At 30.9% G+C, this 25964-nt stretch overlaps 1 protein-coding gene and 1 long non-coding RNA gene across 3 annotated transcripts in view; one reads left to right on the top strand and one right to left on the bottom strand.

The window, feature by feature from the left end:
* Window positions 1-9668, top strand: part of LOC147816654 (folate receptor gamma-like) — a 46160-nt gene extending 36492 nt beyond the window's left edge. For both annotated transcript variants that reach the window (XM_087149775.1, XM_087149779.1), the window contains 3 exons: window positions 43-178; window positions 4245-4324; window positions 9378-9668. In XM_087149775.1, the coding sequence (XP_087005901.1) occupies window positions 43-178; window positions 4245-4324; window positions 9378-9575 (414 nt within the window). In that variant the 3' untranslated portion in view covers window positions 9576-9668. The remainder of the gene's footprint in view (window positions 1-42; window positions 179-4244; window positions 4325-9377) is intronic.
* On the bottom strand, window positions 2879-9382 carry LOC147816655 (uncharacterized). Its single transcript, XR_015428620.1, has 2 exons — window positions 8911-9382; window positions 2879-3356 (listed from the first exon to the last, which is right to left on the bottom strand). It is a non-coding gene; the product is annotated as an uncharacterized LOC147816655 (long non-coding RNA).
* Window positions 9669-25964: the final 16296 nt, after the last annotated feature.

Genomic DNA, 25964 nt, shown 5'->3' with positions numbered 1-25964 from the left:
TAAAATTGTTTTCTTACCCCTTAAATAATTTGTTTTTTTTAGACCACTAGAAAAATTTCATCTGAAAGATATTTCAAAGTGCCTCTCTGTTCTAAAGATTGTGATGAATGGTTTGAAGATTGTAAGAATGATTATACTTGTGTCTATAATTGGCCCAGAGAATTTAAATTTCAGAAAGGTATGCAATTATCAAGTCTTCCATGTTTTATGCATATTTTTTGGAATATTTTTTTTCTTCCTTTTTACAACTTTTTAACTCAATGAAAGAAACAAAAATAAATTAAAATTATTGAGCTGCTGCCACAAGTACATAATTTATTAAATGAAAGTCTTGGTCAATTAATTGAAAAATTATAATGGATGATTTCTATTTCAACCTCTTGTAATTTATTAATTTGTGTATTTATATTTTTGTATAATTTATGTATATATATATATATTTGATTAATTTGTTACTACATTTTTGTTAGTCTTTTAAATTTCTAAGCCTATAAATCTGCAAAAATTATATAATTGGGTTGAGCACTTAAAGCAAAAAATGCTGAAAATTGTGATGAATATTTCAGTGCATATTTTGTTATAAATTTCATTTTGTTGTGTGAGCATTTTTGTAATTAAGATTTTTTTTATATCAATAGAATGTTACAGCAGGACATTAATAATTGTCTGTCCTGTAGCATGACCTTCGACATAGATCTATTCCTGGGTCTAATTTTAATTCATATTGTTAAATTTGTAAATTAAAATTTTCAATTTATAAAGCGTGATTTGAAGTTTTGTGTTAATCCATGTAAAGGATCTCCCCCCCCCCTTCTTACAATTGCTAGGGCATGTAAATAAGGCTTATTTTTATTTCTAAAATCTCAAAATTTGCTCTTGAGGGTACTGTTCCACTAACCTAGCTGTAAAATTATTGAACTGTTTAGAGTTTTTATAATCTTACTGTATTTGTGGTTTTAAGAATTTTCAGTACTCCAAAGTAATTTTTATCAAAAAAAGTAAATAAAGCACTCAATGTTTTCTTAATCATGAATTTTTTAAAAGGTACAAACTGGATGACCTTTATTTATCTAATGCATTTTATTAGTAAATGTAGTGACTAATAGTGTATTATTTAGATTAGTATTTGAAAAATTTGATTAATCTCTTTATTTTAGTTTTTTGACAGTTTAGACATTGGCGAACAATTGGAATTAACAATTCAATAATCACAAATATGTCAAATTGTTACTTTAAGGCCATTTGCCAATTTATTTTTGGACAATTATTTTGCCACTGTTTTTTCTTGAATGTTCCAGAAACTATTGTTTCAATTATTTAATTAAAGATATATTCAAATTACAAACATTGAATGCTAATATGTAATTTTTACTTTTCGAATCTTTACCAGGATTGGGATCTGATCTAATTATTAATGAGAATTTAGAAAATTAATTATTAAAAATTTAAGAGACCCTTTTCTAATTTAGTTATGTTATATGGTTTTATTTACCTACCAAATTCATCATAGATTATATCAAATTCACCATAGATCTTTACCAATTCAGCATAATCAATATTAATAATCAGCACTACAATTTATAAAAAAAAACTTAAGTAAGTTCTTGATAATAACTCTGGAATGATTATTTTGTAGAGTCAAAATTGCACAGGTATGAAAAAGACTTTTGGAGAGGGATATCATAAAAGTAAAATTAAGAATACTTTTCAAAAAAGTTTTTTTTTTAAAGTTTTTCTTATAACTACTTTTTTTTTTACAAACACAATTCCTGTAGAAAGTCTTAAATGTGCACAATATTAAATATGTTTTGAGGTCTTACACATTAATTTTTCTTCAAATTTCTATAAATAATTTTTCTTTCTTCTTTTCCTTAAATTTCTTAAAAAAATAAAGTGTCCTTAATTTTTAAACATTTCAATTAATGTCCTGAAATTTTTTATGATTTTCCAAATTTTTAGTTGAAGTTAACGGGAAGAATAAATATTTATCAAAAAAAGAGTTGTAGAAATTTCAAATTCAAAAATTATGTTGTATGCCATGGAAGAAAATAAATAACAAAATGAACGACACAGTCTTTATAGCGTCATAAAGACGTTTTTAGTAATTCTATACAATACTATGAATTACAAAATAAAGACAAGAAACGAACACCGAAGAAATTAATTGAATGAGTCACTTTTGGATTTCTAGGTCCATGTTAATGCATTTTAACCATTTAAGACATTTAACATGTAAGTAACAAGTCAATTGATATTATTTAAAATATGTGGCAACTCCAATTAATGCTTTGCAGTGCCCTTTAAAGAATTTTGTTATGAAGATTAACAAAAACATTGCACAGAGGATGTGTTTTTTACATTGAATGATTTAGATTATGTTTAAAGAAACCGGTGTAATTGCAAAAAGAAATGATTTAACAATACTTTTTGAGCTTTATAATTCTATGTAATATAAATAACACAAATCTGATTAAAAGAATTTATTACATGTAAAAAACGAAATAAGTTTTTTCTCAAGTTTTAATTTCTAGATTGGCTATAGAGATTATTGTAAGTCTTCAGCTAACTTTCTTTTTTCAAGCAAACAATTTTTCTATCATTAAAAATGAAATTTTATTTCAATCAACATAAATTTAAAATTACAAACTGAGCATGTTCATTCTTTTTCAAACAATTTCCATTTTTTGATAACAGTATACGTAAATAATTCTAGTAAAATGTGGGGTAAATTGATGACATAACTAGCTGTAGAAATAACATCTTCAAATCAAACTTTTTTTTTATTAATTTAAATTTTAAGAAAGACTAACTTAAAAGTTACCACATTAAAAAGAAAACAAGTAAATACAAAATAAAGTGCACAAGAAATACATATTAATCACATGGAAACAAAATTAATAAGTTTTTATTTCAATATGGTGTTTATAATATAGTGTTAAGAAAATTACCAATTCATTTAGAACAAGGTAACTTAACTTTCCCAATTTTGTCTTTATGTTCCAGAGACAACTTGAAAATAAAAGTATTAAGTATATAGTATTATTTAAGTATTTCAAAATCTGCAAAATGCTTATACAGGGACAATGTAAATTTGAGACACATAAAAGTTGTTGTGAATTTTCTTACAAATTATGAACTCAAAAGGTCAACCAAAAGGCAAAATTCTTTGAAAATAGTGTACTAATAGATTTTATTTTAAATTTTACTAAAATGTTAGGGGCTAGTTACAATTTCTTAGGCAACTCTCATCTTTACATAAACTTTGTACATTGCAGTGTTGTGTATCCAGAATCATCAAGATTTTAGCATGCCTAGATTATCCATTTTCTCTGATAATAGGCATTCAAGGTTGCACTCTGCAATAAAAAAACCATAAGATCAATTTTTATTCAATCATGTCTTCTATCACGTTGGTAATTTTTTTTTTTTTTTTTTTGGTTTTTTTATTTGTTTTTTTTATTAATTTTCATGATATATAACTATATTTTACAATTCATAAATATAATCATCGATGAAATATTATTATTGTAACAGAAATATTAAGTTAAATCATAACACAATTGAAACTATCTTTCTGCATTATAAATTACTTCAAAATCATTGAAACTGAAAATGTATCATTATTAAGTACTGAAAAGCAGGCTAAAATAATCAAATTAAGAAATTAATTACACAAATTAATTACAAATTAATTATTAAAATAAGTGTGATGCCTTAGACCTTTATAGCAAGTTGATATAACATTAGGATATATAATAGCGTAAATCACTAATTTAGTAAAAAAAATCACATAAGAATTATCTATATATATATATATTCATATTCAGAAATATTTGCAATGTTAAAATGAAATTTGGTTTTAAGGTAGTGTTTTAAAATTAATATTTATTAAAATAATCGAATTTTTATTATGTTTCGAAAAATATTATACTGCTTTTAACAGAAGTGTAAAAATCTCATTTCATCAAAATGTCATTCTGTTTTTTATTTGCATTCTGTAAAAAGATTTTGAGATTTTTAAAATGTCATTTCAAAAGTACTGTAATTTATTGCAAACTAATTCTAATAAAATATATTTTAAATCTTAATTCCTGATAAAGTTTAATTATGATTCCTCAAAATCTATCTTGTACTTTTTTGTTATGAGTACATATTTGTTTCATACATAACAACTTTGCTTCTCTTTAGATAACAGGAGTCATTATAATATCAGCATCAAATGTGATATTTAAATTTATTTTTAGGTCACAATATATGTCCAGAAAATTCCCAGTGCTTGACATTTTCAGAAATGTATAAAACGGCAAAAGACTTTTGTGAGAATGTAAGTATAAAATTATTTAATTTTTAATCAAATCCTTGAAATTATTAAAATAAACTTGTTATGATAGTGTACTGATATTTAATATTTTCAGTGATTTTTCAATCGAATACTTGTGTAATGGTGAGGTTATTTGTAATAGTTTTAATATTGAAAACCATTGTTTTTCATGCGAGATGGCCAGAGCCGCCAACTCTACTTGATTTTCCAGTAGATTACTGGATTTTGCCAGTTTCTCCTGGTTTACTGTTTTAATTAAAATTCTCCTGCATTATAGAATGCATTATGGATTATAGAAAATTTCATTAAATTGAGTCATTTTCCTATAAAAAAAAATTCCATTTTAAAATAGAAATTTTGTACAAATTATTGCTTGCCTGCTTGAATATTTTAATAAGTATATTACTTAATATTAGTTAATTATATTACATAATGAAGCTCATTTATAGAAATCAGTTCAAAACTTTTTTTGTTCTAAAATGGTCAGTTTATTTTTATTCAGAGCTCTCTTTAAATTAATTTTAAAAAAGATATTGTTACTATCCTTGATGAATTAAATGCCTATCAATATTCGAAATTATGAGTAAACATAATACATAACATTTCAAGTATATATTTAAAGTCTGTAATATATTGCAGTTTTTCTATTTTGATGGCTATAAAAATTCCTAAAATTTCCTATGTGTAAAAGATGTAGAACATTATGCAACTATTATCATGAAATTTATATTTCGTAAAATCTACCGGATTTGTTCCTATCCAAGTTGGCAGCTATTGGATGGCCAACGAAAGAGAAAAAATATTTCCTGCAACTCCAAACAATTAATCAGAACTTTGTGTGCAATCAACAAAAAATCTTTTGAAGCAATGGATCTTTATAATGTCAAGCTTTGAAAATCCTGCATTGCAATTTGTGTTCATATACAAAACCTGATCACGAAACATGATACCCCAAGCTCACGGACCTGCTGGTTTTATATGTAATTATAATTAAAAATTCCTGCTTTAATCATCTTCCAACTTTTAAACAAAAACTTCATAATCATTCCAAAGTTTATATGTTGTAAAATAAACACATTGCCAAAGAAAAAGAATGTAGTTAACAGCTATCCCAAGTTGATTTAAGAAAAAAATACACCTAAAACCTTAAGGTAAATTTAAGATAACAATGGTAGCAGGGGTTAATTATGTTCCTGTTCATGTGTATTACTATTTTTGCTACCATAATCTGACTGTTAAAGTTTCCTTACAAAATTTGGATAATACTTGAGGAAATAAAATTGACCAAATTGTTTTAGATTTTGTAAAACGTATAAATGACCTCAAACCTGAGTAACTGTTTTTCTTAACTATTATTAACATCGATTTCTTATGTTAAGCAAATAAAAAAAAATAGGATCTATTGAAGGATATAAAAACATTGAAAGTGTTCAAGGGAAAAAATAAAACACTGCTCGCTTTTTTTTTGTGACAATATTTAAAGAAATATAAAATTTATTTATTTACATTTTTATAATTTTAATTATCTTGATAGCATAAGTTTTAAAGTTTTTTCCTATTCTATTATGTCACTTTAATCACTCATGTGAGAACTGAAAATTGAAATTTTAAATGCATTTTACTTAAAACCAATTTTTTTGACGATTGCCTAGTTATAAAAATGTTCACCATTCTAGTCCATAAATCCATATTATATCATATGGACCGCAGATATATTTAAATTGTTTTTCCATTTTTTCTTTCTTTTACCTGCAAAAAGAAAAAAAGTCAATTATATACTTTTCATTCAAAATAGAACACAATTTAAAAACTCCTGTTAGTCTCATTGCTTTGATTCATTTTCCAAGCCAGTAGCCACCTCATTAATTTTATGCATTATTTTCCAGCTTGAGCTTGTTGACTTTTATTTATTTATAATATTATTTATTTATATATTATCATATTGTGTTTCATGTCATATCCCAACAACACTTTGAATAAAATTATTCCGAAAATTCCAAAGAGTATTGTCAATGCAAACCTCCCTCTTAAGAGATGTTATTTCTGAAAAATTCATTTTTTACTTTAAAAGTGAACCATAATGACACTGAGGTTGCTCAAGCATGATTAGTAAACATTAAAGCTTAGTGAAGAAAAGTATTTCTTCTTATTTGGAATCACATGGCAATTTCTTCTTCAATTATTTCTTTTGATGTATGATTTATTACTATATATATATATATAGGTATATTATATGTTAATTTTTGATAAAGAGTCTAAAAATACATATTAAAAGCAGTCTTTACAGAAAACCCTGTATTATAGAATACTGCTTAAGAATGTATATTACACTAACATACGGAATTAAATTACCAGAAAATGCATAGAAATTGATTGCAAGTTCTTGTTATGAAAATATATATGTACTATAAAGAGTAATTTTTATCTTAGGATAATTATTCTTTATTTGGAAATATCGCATTTACCGTCGTAAAGGAATGCGTCCTGAAGAAAACCTTTATGTATTCCCATTTAAAAAATTTTCTATTTCATTTTATTTTATAATTCTTTGTGTTTATAATGTTAGGTGCAAAAGTTGATTCTACTGTTGAACGAATAATTTTATTAGCAAACATATTTTGTATTTGTTTCATTCATTTTTATAGCATAGAAAGATACTGGTCCCGGGGTGATTGTGCTCCGGAAAAAATCCGTAGAATAATAACTGTGATTAGAGATAAAAGTAAACTTACACATAATTATTCATTTAAATTATGCTGCATATAATTCATTTAGAATATCATGTTTTGAAAATTTCAATGATTTAAATTTATGAAGATATAAATTTTTTGAATGATTTTACTCAAGAAATGTTCCGGATTTTTGAATTGAACCCACAATCACCCCTGCTGGTCTAGCTGTTTCTCATTGTTGACATTACATTCTTATTGATTAGAATATCATATCATACTATTCTTAATTCATAAATATATACAGTTTATTCGACAATTTATCAGCTTAAAATTAATAGAAGTTATATTTTATTTTTATCTCTTATTTGAAGTTATTTTTATTCTAGTCTATTTTGATTATAGAGATAGTATAGTGGTTTATATTTTCAACTATTTGAATTTTGATTAGCGCTTTTTAAGTCTTAGGTCTTTAAACTAAAAGTGGTGTACCTTTTTTACATTTTAAAGTAATCTCATGATGCTATTTTATCTTGATAAATTTTTTTTTAAACATATAATAGCTTTCGATTTACAATTATTGAAAGTTAAATGAGTTATATTTACTTTATAATACATTTTAATTTAGGCTGCACTCAGTCAACGTATGCAAATAAAATAATAAACTCTATATGATTTTAAAATAGTAAAAGAATATTAGAGAATAACTTTTTCCACTATTTCTGCATAATCTCTTTACTAAAAAAATTCGTGAAATGTTTTCACCAATCTGACATTAAATCTAAATTCAAAAGTTACAAAATTATGTGGATAAAGTTTCAATTGTAATTAAGCAAAATTATTAGGGTTTAAATTATATTAAAATAGTATTGGAATCTAAATCTGTGGGAATTTTTTTTTCTTTGCAAAATTTCCAGAGAAACTTAATAGAGCAAGCACTGTCGTTTGGCAAGGTTGATGTTGGAAAAAAAGCCTGCTTTATATTCTTAAAGAAAAAAATCTTGCCATGAAAAGAAAAAAAATTTTTCTCTTGGTGGCAGAATTTCATGACTTTTTTTTTTATAAAAAAATGACGAAGCAAGATAAATAGTGAAAAAAACTATGTAACCTGCATCGCTAATATCAAAAACATTTAGTTCATGAGTGGAAAGTTCATTTTTTATGATATTTTTAAAACAGAAAAAGACTGAATTTTTGTTTTGAAGAATAAAAATTTGTGTAGGATGTGTATTTTAAATGTGGATTAATAAATTAATATTTTTAAAAAATTCTTTTCTGCTTTACTATTGCACTTAATCATATTTTTAATTAAATCATTAGTGACTCTACTAGCTATGAACCAGATCGCCTAGCCGTTTAAAGCTAACAATTGTTTTTTTCTAAAAGCTTAAACTTAGTCAAAGCTGTATATAAATTACTGCAATTTGCCATATTTAATGAGACAAGTAGTGTGATCTATGAGATTTATTATTAAATACAACTCATCTGCAATCAAACGTTTTAAAATTCAATTTTAAAAAAAATGGGAAAGAAAGTCATAACTTTCCAAAGACATTCTCCCAAATCTTGAAAATGTTTCCCTTGGAGTAAAACTGATCCTGAAACCTCATTAAAAACTGGCTTTGATGTGTACCCTTAAGTATAAATTATTTTTGGATGAAAAAGAAATATTAAGTTACAATAGATTTTGTTATGGAAATTAAAGATTTGATAGTGTGGTGTATCTACCACTACAAAAATATAATTCCAATTCACTAGTATATAAGATATGTTAATTCGATCCTATGGTGGGGTACCTTCTCATAGATGAAGGTCGATTGTCGATAGCTACTCTCCCCACATTGGGGACCCGGACCCCATGAGAAAATGCCCACCTTGACAGAAACTCCCACTTCGATTTACCCTAACAGAAATTCTTACTTCGATGGATGGTTCACATTGAACAGTTGACTTGCTACTTGTGACTGCGACATTGTCCTTACACTGTTGCTTCTAAAGTTTGGTCTTCTTAATACAGCTCTCCCAGCTTCTCACAAAACAGCAATGAATCAACTAGTGGTATCCGTTCATCGAATTCTATCAGAGATGTAATTCTCGTGAGGGAATACTGTAGTGTATCTACCACTATAAAAATACAATTCCAATTCACTAGTTTATAAGGCATGTTAACTCGATTCTATAGTGGGCTACCTTTTCATAGATGAAGGTAGACATGGTCGATATCTACTCTTCCTACAGATAGTTTCACTTGTTTAATCTAATATGCTAACTTAGTTTATTTGAGGAAAATGTATTTTTTATGTAGTTTATTTGTAATTTTATTTTCTTATTATGGTTATTATACTTTTTATTTACCTATTACATATTATAGTATTTTTATTGCTTAGGTTTGGGATCATTCTTGGAAATATACAGAAAGTGAATTTTGCATGCATATTTGGTTTGATGGAGTGGCTGATGTTAACAAAAAAGTAGCCGAACATTATATCGATCTTGCCCTCTCTCCTAGCACTGCCAGTACTTCATCTAGCTCCTGGTACTTTTCTGTATTGATTGTAGTATTAGCACAAATAATGGGTCACTGAAGTACAATATTTAAATTAGGATATCTATTAATGTTGTTCCTGTTTATCTATTTTGGATATTTAGTTTTTGAAAATAAATATATATTTTATGAATTGTGATGATTTATTCTGAAACATTCTCCTTGCAAATACATTAATTCTGCTCTGTAAAAGTGTTAACGTATTATTTTCTAATTATTAAAGAAAGTCAAACAGGATAACGAGAACCAGTTGCTATGAAACTCTTTGGTAGAGAAAGCCAGGGCCCAACAAAGGCAAGAGAAAAGTAAATGTTAAAAACAGAGCTTAATACGTAATAATCTATAAAGCTAAAGTTCATTTATATTGACTATGTATTTATGTTTATATGCAGCAAAATGCAATCCCTAGGATCTCCTAGAAGTACCTAAAAACTTCCCTCTATCAGATGCAGAGTTCGAATCTAGTCCTGTCAATCACTCTTTAGATTTTAATATCACTTCTCGTAAATTCCTTGCTAAATTTGTTAGATTTGTTTTTCATGCATAAAAATAAAAAGTCATTTCTCTAGGTTGCCACTCTACAGGGAAAACTTAGAAAATACAGGGAATTTTATTTCTTATATTCGTCTTTTAAAAGTGGTGACTACTCGAAATACAATTAATGAGATTTCAGCTTTATTAGACTATTTAATTTTCTACATTATTTGTTTTAAGTATGCTAAGCCTTATTTCTTTTAATTTTTTCAGCAATTAAAACTAGTATAGTTATCAGAGATGATTGTGCTCTGGAAGAAATCCGGATTTGTCGCTAACCACGATCCAGAAGTTTTAAGGAATCACTGATCACATTTATGCCTAAAAATTCTTGTATATTTTATTTAAAAATTTTAGAACTAGATTTTCTACTTGGCATCGCTTTCATTTGTAAATATTTTTTTCAGATAGAATAATAAACGTAATTAGAGATATAAGTAAACTTATACATAATTATTCATTTAAACTATGCTGAAAAATATCAATTAGTTGAATTTATAAAAACATTAATTTTTTGAAATGCGTCATTAATGACTTTAGTCAAGAAATTTTCAGGATTTTCGAGTTAGGCTCACAAGCACCCATAAGTTACCCTAATATAGCTCACTCAAGAGTACAGTGAATGTATGTTTCCTCTTAATATATTGTGTATAATATGTGCGTGGAATTTTTTTCCATCCAGATTTGAGTGGCAACCGTGTTTTGGTGAGTACAAAGAGAATGAAAATTATGTACTCTTCATGAACTCAGGATATAATTTGTTATAGCACGACCCATAACTAAAGATGGTTGCAAAAAGTGAGCTCTACTTGGAGTGGAGCTCATACATCTCAACTTGTCACATTTTTACGGTAGATTTTTCTTACCAGTTTAAAGTGGTAATAAGTTGTATGGTGCTTCCACACCAAAAATAATAATATTTTAGACTTACCAATTGACCCTTGTGTCCACTGAGATGATTCCACATTAACATCCATCTCACTACCTCTAGCTATGGTTTCGTCTTCTACCATTGATCCTCTTTCTTCAAGCTAACATTCACCGATATTACACAGATAACATTATCATTTATCCCGAACGAACTGCCATCTTCTGTATCCATCTAACTGCCAACTTAAATTTTCATCCCCCAGGGGAACACTGTTGTGTGACGGGTATGGCGCACCCGGGGACCCCAGCTAGACCTCAGTATTTTCCTGCTTCTCTCTTGAAATTATCCTGTTTTAAGTTTTACACCTGAAATTAATATTTTAATCTAGTGTGCGAATGTCGACTCGTTTCCTTTTAAACACTGATTATAATTGACACATTTAAGGTTTTCAGATTTCTGTTTAATTTTTTTTTCCTTTGTCGGGTTTTTAGGATTTGTTACTTTGCTGCACATCTTTATTAAAAAAAAAAAAAAAATTCTCTGAATCGGACAGACTAACAACGTTAGCTATTGCTGAACAGTATATTTGCAGTGTGCCGCGTTTCATCATGGAGTTACCAGTTTGCATTCTTACACAAGTGTGACGGGCTTATTTCTCGGTGTCTGTTGGTCGCGTGCTCTTTGGGCCGTGTAGATGAGCGATAGATCCCCCTCTATCACTCTGATAGAACAAATTGCTCGGGATTAGCTCTGTATCAAGGTAATGATCCTGAGTTCCGATTGTTTTGGAGGATCCACACTCCTCTGATGTAGTACTATATTGGACACTACTCTGGGCCTAGGTGTTCAGAGCCAGTGTTTCCGCTCCCCTTGCTGAACTACTGTTTGTCTACGATAGGTACTCTGACAGACAGTCGTCTGGAGGGGTGGCGGTGACTATGGTAACGAGGTATGATTATTTCAAGTAGGGGTGCGGGTCCCTCTTTAAGACTGGTTTTGGCGAGAGAAAATTAGACCATGAGACCTCTTTCTTCCGTCCATTGTGTTAGCTCTAGAGTAAAGAGAGAAAAGTATTCGCACCTGTAGCATCGTTTAGATCGTTCGATTTTCTCTTTTTTTAAAAAGTCAAAATTTGATATCATAATTTTTACATTTTTTGTTTTTTAAAAAGTATATATTATACAAAACAATAGCCCAAAACGATTTATTTTACAAGATATTAACAATTAAATTTCAAAGCTCTTTTTGATTAAAAAATAAATATCTAAGGATAGAATGAATGGATTTTAAAAAAATTTATCTCATTTTACACGAAAATAATGGAAGTTGTTGATAAAATAATTATAATAAAACAAATGCTTAAAAAATTTAATTTTTTATTGCAAAATTAAGTTGTAAAATGAAAAACCAAAATGTCGTTAATGTCGTGCAAAGTTCAAACAAAACCCATTTTAAAGTAAATTTTATTCTGAACAAAATAGCTTTTCAAAAAAAATGAATCGTAATTCCATAAAAAGTTATAGCTTTTTTCGCGAAACGCTGCACCGCGGCGCGCTCTGCCACTCCACTCCGCTGATCACTCAATCGCGCTGTATCAGTTGATTTGGAGGGAATTTAAAAATCTCAACTAAAGTTTTACAAAATAACAAACATTATATTAAATGATCAATTTATAATTTTAGGTGAATAATATGAATAATTAGTTATTTATAATTTATTTACATAATTTTTTGAGTTCAAACTTGGAACTGGAAGAATATGTTTTATTTATAACTATTTTATCAAGAACCTCCGCGTAAAAAGAGATACAATTTTTTAAAATCCATTTATTCTATCCTTAGATATTTATTTCTTAATTAAAAAGTGCTTTAAAATTTAATTGTTAACACCTTGTAAAATAAATTAAATTAAAAAAATCGTTTTGGGCTATTGTTTTGTTTAATATATACTTTTCAAAAAATGTAAAAATTTGGATATTAAATTTTGGGTGTAACAGCTAATTAAAATTTTAACAAATTAAAATTTTTATTTCAAAGCAAGCTTAATGTTTTATTAATTAATAACTCATCTATAAATTTATCATGCATAGTAAATTGGTTATTAAGAAGAAAAAAATTTGCTAATGAAAAACTGTTCGAATTTTTTTTTAATAAATAGTGAGAAAAACTATACAGGTTACATTAAAATACAAGTAAGAAAACGTAATTTAAGGAACAAAAAAACTTAGATAATTTCAGATGGTTTGATGGGTGCTGATAAAAATCATCGTTGATAGTTTTAGATTTCATCCTATTTGCGGTAACTTGCCTTCAGTTTAAAAAAAAATTAAAAAATAAATAAAAACAAAGACATTTAATATTTTTTCGGCACAGGTAACGTGAACTATTTCCATTTTCAACAAAAGTTTTATCTCCTTTTAAAATCTGTTAATAAGTTTAAGCACTTCACTTTTTCCAGAAAACTCAAATAATAAAAGAAATTAACCGCTTTAAAAAATGTGCAAGTTTAGAAATTAAACCATCTAACAATCAATGAACATTCATAATAAATATCGTAAAATTAAAAAAAAAAAACATGTACTGCCCTTAATGTCAGAATTAGTTCACTTTTTTTCCTTCGTATTTAAAAAATAACAACCGATTGAGTAAAGAGAATCATTTCAAGTAAGAAAGAAATATCCATGCGAATCTTAAAAAATTTATTGAATCAGATTAAATACAATACAAGCTATCATCGAAGCTACCCTCCCTAAAATGCCCTCTTCTTGTTTCCATATGTAATGTGGTGGGCTTGAGAGTGTTCAGGCGAACATCGTGCATTGCCATTGTTACAAAAGGTTTTTCAGTCTCGACATATTTTCACATAAAATTTATGTCTTAAATATAATGCTGTAAATTCTAGATTTTTAATACTTGCATCACTTGAAAAGAAAATTTCCGGCATGTACCATTTATAGTACCCAAAATGTATCGAATCTCAAATAAGAAATTCGTAAAATGTACCACGGTTGTCGTCTAGCGAAACGATTTCTAATAAACAAGCTATCTCCCTATTGAAATAATAGATAATATTCCTAGTATTATAACTACTCTGCACAGTACTCTAATTGAGCCGTGGAGGTTTAGTCGATTTCCAATGAGGTGAACCGGGTTGGAATCCCAGCGATGGCTGATCAATGCGAATTCCGCATCGATCACAGTGCTGACGCAAAATATCCTCGGTGGTAGCCGATCATGGGTTAGCTATACGCTTCAAGTGTCAGAAATTCAGTCTCTCAGCCAACAACTACAGAGGAAAAGAAACATGTTCGCGTTATAATCAACCTAATACAATTAGAACTTGTACTCCCCCTGAAAAATGTATAAACTGTAACGAAACACATTCTGCTAATTCTCGTCAGTGTTTGAAATGGAAACAAGAATTGCTTGAAATGATCTGATTGGTCAACTTCCGCAACCTTTTGTAATAGGAGATTTCAATGGCCATTGCCTTATTTGGGGAAGCCCTGCCTCCAATACTAGAGGTTTTTCAATTGAAAAATTAATTGATGACCGTCTCCTAAGTATTCTTAATACAGGAGAAAGCACCCATTTTCACGCTCCATCGCGATCATTTTATGCCATCAATTTAGCTGTATGCAATGTATCTCAGTATGCATATTGGTGATGCTATCAAGTATCTATGCTGTCGCGAATTAGATTCACATCCTGCATACATAGTGATTAAAATATAATTATTGGCCACTTAGACAGGCATGATGCTTTAAGTAGTGAAACATAGTTAAAATATCTCAAACCATGGTGGAATCAAGAAGGTCAAAAAAAACGAAACGTTGCTTTTAAAAAGTCCAGCTCAATGGCTCGTAGAATTCTGAAAATATCTTGGCACAATTTCGTATCCTTCGTAAAGCATAATTCATCGTCAAATATTATCTACAACAAAACAATATCTGGTAAATATTTTGCCCATTACATACCTATTCTCAAATGCAATAATTTACAAATATAACATATTGCTAATGCTTTTACTGAAGTTTCTATTGCTGTAATTACCAAGAACCATTTGCTATTATAAAATGTGAAAAAGTCAAACTAATGCCAAGAAACACGAACGATGACTATAATAAACCCTTTACTCTAGAGGAATTTCTATAAGGTTTAAAAAATACCCATCCTACAACACCTGGTCCTGATTTGGTGCCTAACCTAACCTAACGAATACAACCTAAAAGCATGTTCTATAATTATATAAACGTATATATGCAGAACGAACTTTCACAGAATACTGGTTAAAAACATATAATACCTATTGTTAAACCAGGAAAAAAAAATCCCGAAGACTCCACTAGCTACGGCCTATCTCGTTAACTAGCTGTATCTGTAAAATTCTGAAACAATTTTACATGTTGAGGGCATATTCGTACTTGAAACAAAACTGTCTTTAAAAGTACAGAAGTGATTTCCGCAAAGGATAAAGCACGGTGATATCTGTTAAAACTTGAAATTAACGTTCGTCAGGCTTTCCGTAAAAATCAGCACTTAGTTTCAAGTTTATTCACATGGAGAAGGCCTATGATAGAACATGGGGGTAGAATAATTAGAGACCTCATCACTTTTTCCCTCGAGTGGGGTGGAGGGTTAAATTCTTTAAGTAAACACTGGCAGTCACACTCCCGGGATACACTAGTGATCTGTCCCTTCGTTTTTTTCCTACCCCTTGTCGTGGTCGCCAAATTTGCTAATGAGGGATTTTCGTCTGTGTTCAATTACTTCCCTGATGGGAAGCGACCACCTACGAGTTCGCCGTGACCCTTGGCCCTGCAAAAAAGGAACCTGGTACCCCAACACACTGCTTTAGCCCGTGCTTCAGGTAAACGGTAGGTGCATATCGGCCTGTATGCACCAATCGGCTTGTCACGAACGCCATCTGTTGACTAGTGTCAAGCCCGGGAACATTACTGGGCACCTCTTACAGGTTACACCATGGAGACTTATGTCGCGGCTAATAGCTATTGGTCAGCATCGATGTTCAAGTAACGGGTTGGAGTTAGCGTCTATCTGCTACTTGCATCCCCTAAGTTGGACTGCGTGGTAGGTGGTGCCACTGGTAGTGGTAGCTGAAAATAGCACGGTCTTAAGCTCTGCACTAATTACCATATTCGAGATCACCCCTTCGAGCCATTAAGATATAGTATTGCTCTGTCAATACGCAAACTGATTCTGCAGCACAAACATTTACTTTCAACCATCAGATTAAATCGAGCCGTGGTGGATCGGGGGATAGAGCGTTCGCTTTCCAATGAGGTGAACCGGGCTCTCACCTACCACAGTGCTGACGTAAAATATCCTCAGTAGTACTCGGTTCGTGGGTTAGAGTCCCCTTGCGGTTCGGTTCACCATTGGAAATTTTCGTGGATTTCCTCTCCATGTAACGCAAATGTGGGTTAGTTCTATCAAAAATCCTCGACTAATGCAAATTTCTCACAATACTTGATCCAGGAGTTTCCCTGCCTTCTGGATTGGGTACAAAATTACAAGGCGACAAAGTTAAACATTAGTAGTAGTAAATTCAGACTTGGATCGGCGGTTATAAAATAAGATAAAACCACATACTCAAAAACCCAGCTTCAACGTCCAATAGGACCACATCACCTCCACCTAACAAAACATCTAAAACAGATTATTCCGAAATGGCTCTACCTTTTTCGAAACAGCTCCCCACAAAGAAAAGCCGTCCCGAAATTTGAAGACCTGGCTACTTAAAGAAGAAAACGATGTGCAAAATAAATACATTTAACTTGTCAATCAATCCGTTTCTTCTGCTTTGCAAAAGATGGATTTTGACCACGAATTGTCTTTACTTGCTTCTGACGAAGAATGAAGTTATGATCCAATCATCTCGACCAAGTTCATAATGTCCATATGCTTTAGATCATTGAAGTCGTCTTCATGGCAGAGTTGCAATATGAACTTCGAGTGCATTACCATCTAAACAACTCCCATTGTCATCCTCATTACAGATCTGCGTTTTTCAAATTAACATAAATATTCTTCTTCCTGTACTATTTATTTACCTCTACAAGCTTACCTTTCCCAAGCAGATTGAATTCATTGATTGTTCAGTTACCTTCACCTTCTATTTGACTTGGAAAGTTTATAGGTTACAGTGAACTGTGGGGCAGTTCCGCTTCCAATGATCGGTGTCATAAGATTGAACAACTCATCCATGACCATAATCTCTGTTTGGTTAATCTATTTTCATACTCCGACACAAACCTTTCATTCTATTGATTTAGCTCAAGCCGTTCATAAACTTTTCTTTTAGCGATAGTGTTCATAATAGTGATCACTTCCCACTTATAGTTTCATATTCCGTTAAGGTTTCTACACGCCCAAAACCATCGGTGTTCATATATCATCTCGCAAACTGGCTCTTATTCACTGGAGCTGCGGAAAATAGCATTCCAAAGACATCGACATGTTTTCTTTGCCTTCGTAAGTCTTGTTTGAATTCTGAGTGTTCCACCGCTTAGGTTGTGGAACATATTCCGTTGATCCCCTTCAACATCAAATCTTAAAGCTATTAAACAGGCTAAAGCGGTTGCTCGAAAGATCCGACGCCAAAGGGTGTCCTCGAAGCGCTATTGTCTCATCTAATACATCTCCCAGGCAAGTCTAGTCGAGAGTAAATTGGCATAGACCGTGAATTTTGTTTTCCTGTCCTTGAAAAGAACGGTACTACCTATTCTGCTTCTAACGATGTATGCAATATGCTTTGAGAGACATTTCAGCCCAAATAATTGCATTTAAGTTTTCAAAACCATAAGCGCCAGCTAACCGTAGAATAGAGCGTTCGCTTTTGAATAGCAGTCTTATTCTACGGCTGCTATTGTTCTGTCGGTACGCAAACTGATTCTGCGGGTAAGTTCCATCAAAAAGTCCTCCCCCGAAAGAAAATTTCTCCCAATACTTGATCCAGCAGTTTTCCTTGTCTTCTGGATTGGGTTCAAAATTTCATGGCCATGGTAGTCGTTAACCCAAAATTAGGTAGACTATTCGACGACGGTTATGAAATTAAATAAACTAATTATATTTAGTTTTATTGAATATGAGAAGAACATTTGATTTGTGGCTTAGTTTTTTTTAAAATCATTTTTGATTGTTTTATTTTAAATGATTTAAGTCGAATAAAATGGATCGAATAGTTCTTAAGTTACTTAATAAAAAAAGCCGTTTTTTTTTTCAAAACATTTATTTCTCAAGAACTATTTGATTGATTTTTTCAATTATTCGATGTTAAAATTACGTAGTCTAAAATTTTGAAGAAAATTTTATATCTTATAATTTTAAATATTTTTCGACTATTCAGACGAAAAAACGGTGGAATATGTGTTTATAATAAATGTTCAGAGCGTCCGTTCTTTTCTTGGAAGCAAAGATAGTTGAGAATAGTAATATGATAAATTTACGTTAATTTTTAATAGGGGCTATTTTTCTTTTGGTTATGTATTGTTCAAGGATTCACATAAACAATAATACTGGTATAAATACTGAATTCGAAAAATTAGTTGCATCAGATCAGCGTTCCATTTTTAAACTAACGTCAAAGGTAGTTGCCAGGAATCGCTACAAACTGTTTTTTTTTTTTGTATCGCCCTGCTATTTTTGTAAAAAAAGTAGCAAACTACGAAGAAAAGTAGCGACTACAGTAATTTCACTACTTCCGACCACTGGGTAGTAGTCCTGACTCTTTCACTCTTAATATATAAGTTCTATGAAAGTTTAAATTCTCTCTCCCTGTAAATATGTTAAAAAAAGCTTTTAATCATTCAATTAAAAAATATTTTTCAATTGTTGGAATCCTTGAAGCAGTATTGATTTGAGGAAAGGCAGCATCTAATCCATCGATGTTTATGAATGGAGTCGGGATAGAGAGTGTGCAAACAAAGAGCTTTCACCCAAAGCAAATGTCGTTGGTAATGAAGTATTCATTCTGCATTAAAACCTTCTCTGTTTGTATGCATTTGCATCAGGAGACGGTTGTATTTCAATTATTATATTCTGAAAGGAGATACGAAAATCTCACTTATTTCCCATAACTGTCAACGCTTTTTGTTACGTACGACAAAGTCCCGTTTTCTATTCCATAAACGCAGAGGATTTTTTTAACCCCCATTACAGCTTCCTAACTGAACTACTATTTCTTCAAATAGAGCGACCGAAATTTTGTTTTATTTTAATTTTAAGGAGAAACAAATGCTTCAAAACTATTTTGGGATTGAAAAACCAGAGGTAGTCACTTTTTGTTTAGACTTTGGAGATTCTAAAGATGTTTAGCAAAAATGGATACCCGTGACCAGCGTAACGCTTTATGCTTAAAACATTTGAAAGAAGTAAATGGAAAAATAAAGTAAAAATCGGTCATTATTAAAAACAAGCTAGTAATGTGTAATTTCCATTTTTTTTTTAAATTTTCGAAGGAAATGTTCTAGTTCTAAGATTGTTGAAAGGTTCAAAGAGGTTGTTATATGAAAACTGCGGCTTTATTTCAGATTCTGTTTTTGTATCACCGCTAGTTTCTTTGTTTAACGATGCGTCGCAATATTCAGCCCATCTGTTAAACTTGTTTCTTTTTTTGGTCCACTAATAAGTGTTTCATCTTTGCCTAGGCAGGAAAGGGTGCTTGGCCGAAATACCTTTGAAAACCTTAAATCTTTGAATACCATTTGACTGATATCTCAAAATAAGTTCTCAATCTTCTGTTTTGTTCAAAAGATCTTTTTTTTAGCGTATTTTATAATGTGACCTTTTTCTTTTTAGAAGTTTTCACACTCTTTTGTTCTATGCTGATGCACCTTCTTCCTTGCCTCATTTTTTCGTTGATGAGTTGCCTGCCTCAAACCATTCATTTCTCTTCTTTTTCTCCGCTTTTCCCAAAACTTCATCAGCAGAATTTAATATGATATTTTTGAATGTATCCCTTTTTCTACTGGTCATATATCATTTTCATTAAGTTTAAAGTATTATACACTAATTTTTTCTTTTAATTCGTCTTGGTACATTCCAACGCCAATTCGGTTGCTTTAATCCATCATTGATTTTATTAATTGGTAATAGTCCCCACGACAACATTTTCTCATATCTCACTTCGGAGGGTCTATCCATATAGGATCGATTTGGTTTTTCGTCATTCCATTTAGAGAAACCCAAGTCTCTTTGTAAATGCATTTCTGTTGGAAATATGTGCTACTTATGATTAGGTTGTCATAAGTTGCAAAATCTACTTTTATAACCGTCGTTGAACAGTCGACCCGATTTTTGGGTTTACGACTCCCGCAGCCTTATCATTTTGAATCCAATCCAGAAGACAAGGGAACTCCTGGATCAAGTATTGGGAGATATTTCGCCTTCTTGGAGGACTTTTTGATGAAACTAACCCGCATTTACGTTATACAGAAAGGAAACCTCCCATGATTAGTCTAATGACAACGGGACTCTAACCCATCATCCGTCTACCACTAAAGATTTTATTTTATTTTATAACCGTCGTTGAACAGCCGACCCAATTTCATGGATTTACGACTACTTACGTTCAACTCCGTAGCCTTGTAATTTTGAACCAATCCAGAAGACAAGGAAACTCCTGGATCAGTACCCCCAGAGGTATTGATTTGTTGTGGGAACATGGAGGACTTTGAGACTCGACAGATTTAACGTGCATCAGTCACCATTTACTACACGGGGAGTCTTCGGCCGGCGAGGATCGTACCCACGACCTCTTGGATATGGGCCCAGCACCCTACCGACCAGGCTATCCCGGCCCTTTACCACTAAAGATTGTATTTTATGTGAGAACTGTGGTCGATGCAAGCCGGATGCGAGCTTCGTATCGACCTGCCATCGCTGGTATTCAAAGCCGGAACAGCTCATTGGAAGGCGAACGCTCAATGCAAAATCTATTGCTCGTATCCCATTTTCACTACACATATCATGTAGGCTAAAGTTTCCAACAGTCGGTCAATATATTTCTTTCATGCCGATGATCTTCGCATTAAAGTCTCCAATCACTAGGTAGGCAACATATTTAGGTAGCTTATTAAATTCACATTCGAGTGTTTCATAAAAACTTTCTCTTTACCCATCATCAGTTGGAGCATGAATTGCGTCTGCGAAATACAGATGTAAAACGTCTCAGAATCGGCCACACTCGACGTACTCATCTTCATCTGTTGATAGGAGAATCTCCTCCCAAATGTCACTCTTATTGTAACGTTTTACTTAGGCTTCGTCATATTTTAACCATTTGTTCCTGTTTTAACCAGCATCGTATTACCATCTTTAATAGCACTATTTAAATGTATGAAAGATGTGTCAGATAAAATCCATCATCCTAACATTTTCGCATTTTACCGAGCTATTGGTATTTTATATTGTATATAGCTGGTTTTATTAGTCACTCTTATTTCTTACCAATCTACCGTTTTACCTTTTTTTGCGTATTTTATGTAATAAAGCCTTTTATCGAATTTTATTGATTTTTAAATATACGATTAACCATTTTATTAATTTCATTTATTTTATAAAGATAAAATTGTAATGTGCAATTTACCATTTTCAATTACTTAAACAAATCGTTTGGTGCAGCATATCCTTTTTTGGATTTTGACCCATAAGACATGACATTCAATTAATCAATCAATCAGCTGGAGTAAGAACACACATCAAGGAATTGTTGCTCTCAGTCTTCAAATACAAATTCTTTCCTCTACATCAGAAAAATTCAAAACCGCTTTAAGTTTCTGAAAGCCTGTTCCATGAGTAATGCGCTATTACAAACTGTAAAGCCACCCATATCCATAAATTTAACTTCTTGTAAGGCCAATACATAGATTCTATATTTATTCATCTGAGACTATAGTTGTTTTAATACATTCCGGTTTCAAGATTCCAAAGACGTTTTCCTTTTTCAGTCCATTTAATCGTAGGCTCCGTCCGTTTTTTACAGTAGGATGTCAAAGTTTTTAATAAACTGCATAGAATCAAATCCGACTTTTTGCCTGTCTTGCTTTTGCGCAATGCTGATGTAAAGCTTACACGTTTTCGAATCAGTCACACCCAATACAGTACTTGTATCGTTCCTCTCTCGATTCATCACATTTTAATAATATGTTCAACTTTTATCCGTCATCATCCGTACCTTTTTCGGTAGTTCTATTTTAACTCCTGAAGATTTGTTAGGTGACTCCCATCATTCAAATATTTTTACGTGCTGTTGATATATTTTACTGCATATAAATGTTTTAATGCAGCTACAATTTTTGTACACTTTTGCATCTTACCACCTGCGTACCATTTTACCTCGTGCTTTTTATACCGTACTCATACTTTTTATCTGATATTCATACCTTTTATCTGATTCTAACAATCGGCTTATGCTATGTAATCAGTAATAAATGCACGACTCGTAAAGCTTTGTTTGCTCTTTGACTTTTGATTTGTTTTACCATATTGTTTTTTGCACAGCATGTCCATATTTGAATTTTGTGCCACTAAACCCCACATTCAATTCAATACCGTCCATTTTTTAAATGTGTGATTAGATTTCATAATAATGTTTGTTTTACGGGTAAATGTCGTCTCGTCCAATCCTGAGGACCAGAGTGTTACTCTTAGATGGGTGCCCAGTCAAGCTTGAAAGGTCCTACCAGTTACTATGCTACCGCCGGCATAGCTCAACACACGTAAGCATACCCACCAAGACAAGTTTGTAACTTAATGTTGATACATCAACATTAAAAATGATTCATCAAATGATCTCAAAATTTTTAATTCCATGGACATAGATTAAATTTCTGATTCTGTTGGGATAAATTTTTGGCATAAGCATTTAGCTCAGTTTCCTTTCGAGCTGAGTCATCAAATTTGATGTTTACTTTCTTGTTTAATTTGATGCTAAATTTAATTGCTGTTAATGTTTTATAACAATTGTTGACTACTCTAATAAAACACGTTAAATGTTCCTAACCCAAGAGAGATAATAAACGCGAATTGTCAATTCAGCTATGAATACTTTGTATTCATTATTTTCATTGTAAAGGTTAGTCGAACATAGTTTTATAAAAAAAAAAAGCTTATTATGAAAGTAAGAATGCAAATTGTTAAATCAACTGTTCTTTGAAAGTTATATTTCCTATAGCGGCAACATTTTTATATCATAATATAAAAACCTGAGAGAGGAATAGATGAGTGTGATAGAAAGACGTACGCAGCGGTAAGTAACTGGGTTCGTTCCAGATTTCAACGAGTTTAATTTACTATGATGCTGATGTTTAGTAGTAATTTACTTCTCTTATGTTTTAACGTCAAAGCGATTTGTATTTTTTTATACAATAAATACTATAATAAAATTACTTTTCTCATATTTTATGACTTGAGTAATATTCTTGTTATCGAATTTGAATACTGGCAAAACATTGTTAATTTCCGTATTTTTAATAACTTTACCTTTAATGAAGCTCCAGATAGATGGGTATCAGCCTGTCGGGGAAGTAAATGCGTTCTATGCGCAGTGCTAATGCGAAAATGCTGTTCTTACCTTTAACCGTGAAAGTACTTTTCTGCCGCATATACCACAAGGTACCAATTTCCCAAGTATTCTAGATAACCTTCTTTTTACACTACTTTGTAAAGATTGTTGCGTTTTCTATTGGGAACTGCTTCAGATTGATTGATGGTATTATTCTATTTAATTGTATAGATTTTATTAATACTGCAAACTCAATTCATCCAAAGGGAGCCGTGATGGCTCAGGAGATAGATCCAATGAGGTAAACCAGTTTCGAATCCCAGCGATGGCTTGCCGATACGAATCCGGCTAGTACAGACCACAGTGCTGACGTAAAATATTCTCAGTGGTAGATTAATTATGGGTTAGAGTCCCCTTGTCGTCAGGCTAACCGTGGGAGGTTTTGGTGGTTTTCCTCTCCATGCCGCTCAAATGCGGGTGAGTTCCATCAGAAAGTCCTAAACGAGGGCAAATCTCTCCCTTGTCTTCTGGATTCGTTTCAAAGTTCGGAGTTGAACATTAGTAGTCGTAAACCCAAAAAATTGTGTCGGCTGTTCAACGACAGTTATAATATAAAAAATTTATCCAAGGGATTTAACTCTTGTCAAATCTTATCATTATTATGTATCTTCAGTTTATATTGATTTATTCAGTGCATTTAACTCTTCTAATGCTCAAATTGATGTAAAAGAAGTTACTTTCCATTTCCTGTCAACAAGTTAATTTACGAGAATCCTATTAGTATCAACAGAAACGTTATTTTATCTCAAATTATCGCATTTATTAAGTTTATTTGTAACAATGATACGCTCATTTTAAATAATTATAAATTTCTATGTAAACTTCTGTTGAATAATTGGACAAACAGATCTGATTTAGTAAGTGGCTGCCTTCCTACACGAATTAATGCATAGTTTTAAGCTATGGCACGACCACAATATCATTGAAATTTCGCTTGGATCACCATGAAACATAATTGGGAGCCTGTCTGTATTTCCAATTAATTTAGTTTAATTTTTATCGAAAATTTTTTTTTTATCTCGTCTACAACCTTAAATATTTCTTTCGTAGATTTTTTGTTCGCTATTTTGGCACACAGACTCTCGATGACGCTACCATGTCTGTCCTTTTGTGGGTATAATCTTTTATGAAGTTTTAGAATCTATTTCCTATTTATGCTTTTCGGACTTATCCTGTTCGAATATTCTTATATTCGCATCGGTTTCATTCTCGGTAATAATTTATTTCTCTCTCTAAAGGGTAAACATACCAGTGAAGGAACATTTCATATATATTGATTAAAAATAGGAATTTGAAAGTTTTTCTTTAGAGTGATTGGTAACAATACCTTACTGCCAAATAATAGGAAGTCATCTAGCAATGTTTTGGATTACCTGGTTAAATAGACTTCTCTGGAAAAAATTTTGAATTTGTTATTATTTCTGCAACACCTTGTTTCTTTGAAAAAAAATATAAGGTGAGTGTTTGTATTTATATGTTTGAAATGGAATTAACTGCATGCAATACTTTTATTTTTCTCATTGTGAAAAAGAGAATTCAAAATATAGTTATTGAAGTTACGTTTTATCTTTTTTTAAGCATCATAGCATAATAAAGTACTGAGATAAGGGGATGTTTATTCACTGGATCACCAAACGATGAAAAACCAGTGAAGGAGCAAGCGTTCCTTTACTGGGTTTTCTTCTAAGTTAATGAAAATAAAAGATAAACTTTAATTTTCTTGTACCTTTAGTGATGTTCCGCATCAAAAGTATGTTAAAAATACGAAAAACAGCTTCTAACCAGTGAGGGAACAGGCATGTTCTCCCAGGCATAGATTTCCCAGTGAATGAACAGTATGTGTTAATATGTTGACACTTTAATTTTCAATTTATGATTACAAAAAAATTTTATCATTTTCCAAGTATTTATACGTTATAATTTCAAGAATAGGCTTGTTTTTAAATATTTGTATGACTTATAAATTCATAAAGAGCATTAAAAATAACCAAAATTAAGTGTTCCTTTACTGGGTGTTCATTCACTGGTAAGAGCTGTTCCTTCACTTGGTCTTCTTACTACTTGTTATTTGAACCTCCAAAACTGTAAAACAATATTATGTAAGGTTCTCTACAATTTTTTTTACATAATTTGAAATTAGTAACAAATATGTTGACACTATCATTTAACTTAAATTACGAATTTTGAAATTAATATGATTTTTTAAAAGGCAAGTGAAGCTTAAGTGTTCCTTCACTGGTTAGTTTACCCTATATATGTATATAACGTTCAAAATGTAGAGAAAACATGGAAAAATTACAGAACAATGAAAAAGGAAAAATAATACTAAAATTTTTTGGATCATTATCGGATTTTTTTATTACTTGTTTAAATTATAGTAGAAAAATTTTTTTATTATAATTTTTATTAATTTTTTTTCTTTTTTCGAAATTTTTTTCC

The sequence above is a fragment of the Parasteatoda tepidariorum genome, chromosome 1 (genome assembly GCF_982258835.1).
Source record: "Parasteatoda tepidariorum strain Cologne lab strain chromosome 1, Ptep-v5.0, whole genome shotgun sequence".
NCBI lineage: Eukaryota > Metazoa > Arthropoda > Arachnida > Araneae > Theridiidae > Parasteatoda > Parasteatoda tepidariorum.
This window is presented reverse-complemented; position numbering and strand designations above follow the sequence as displayed.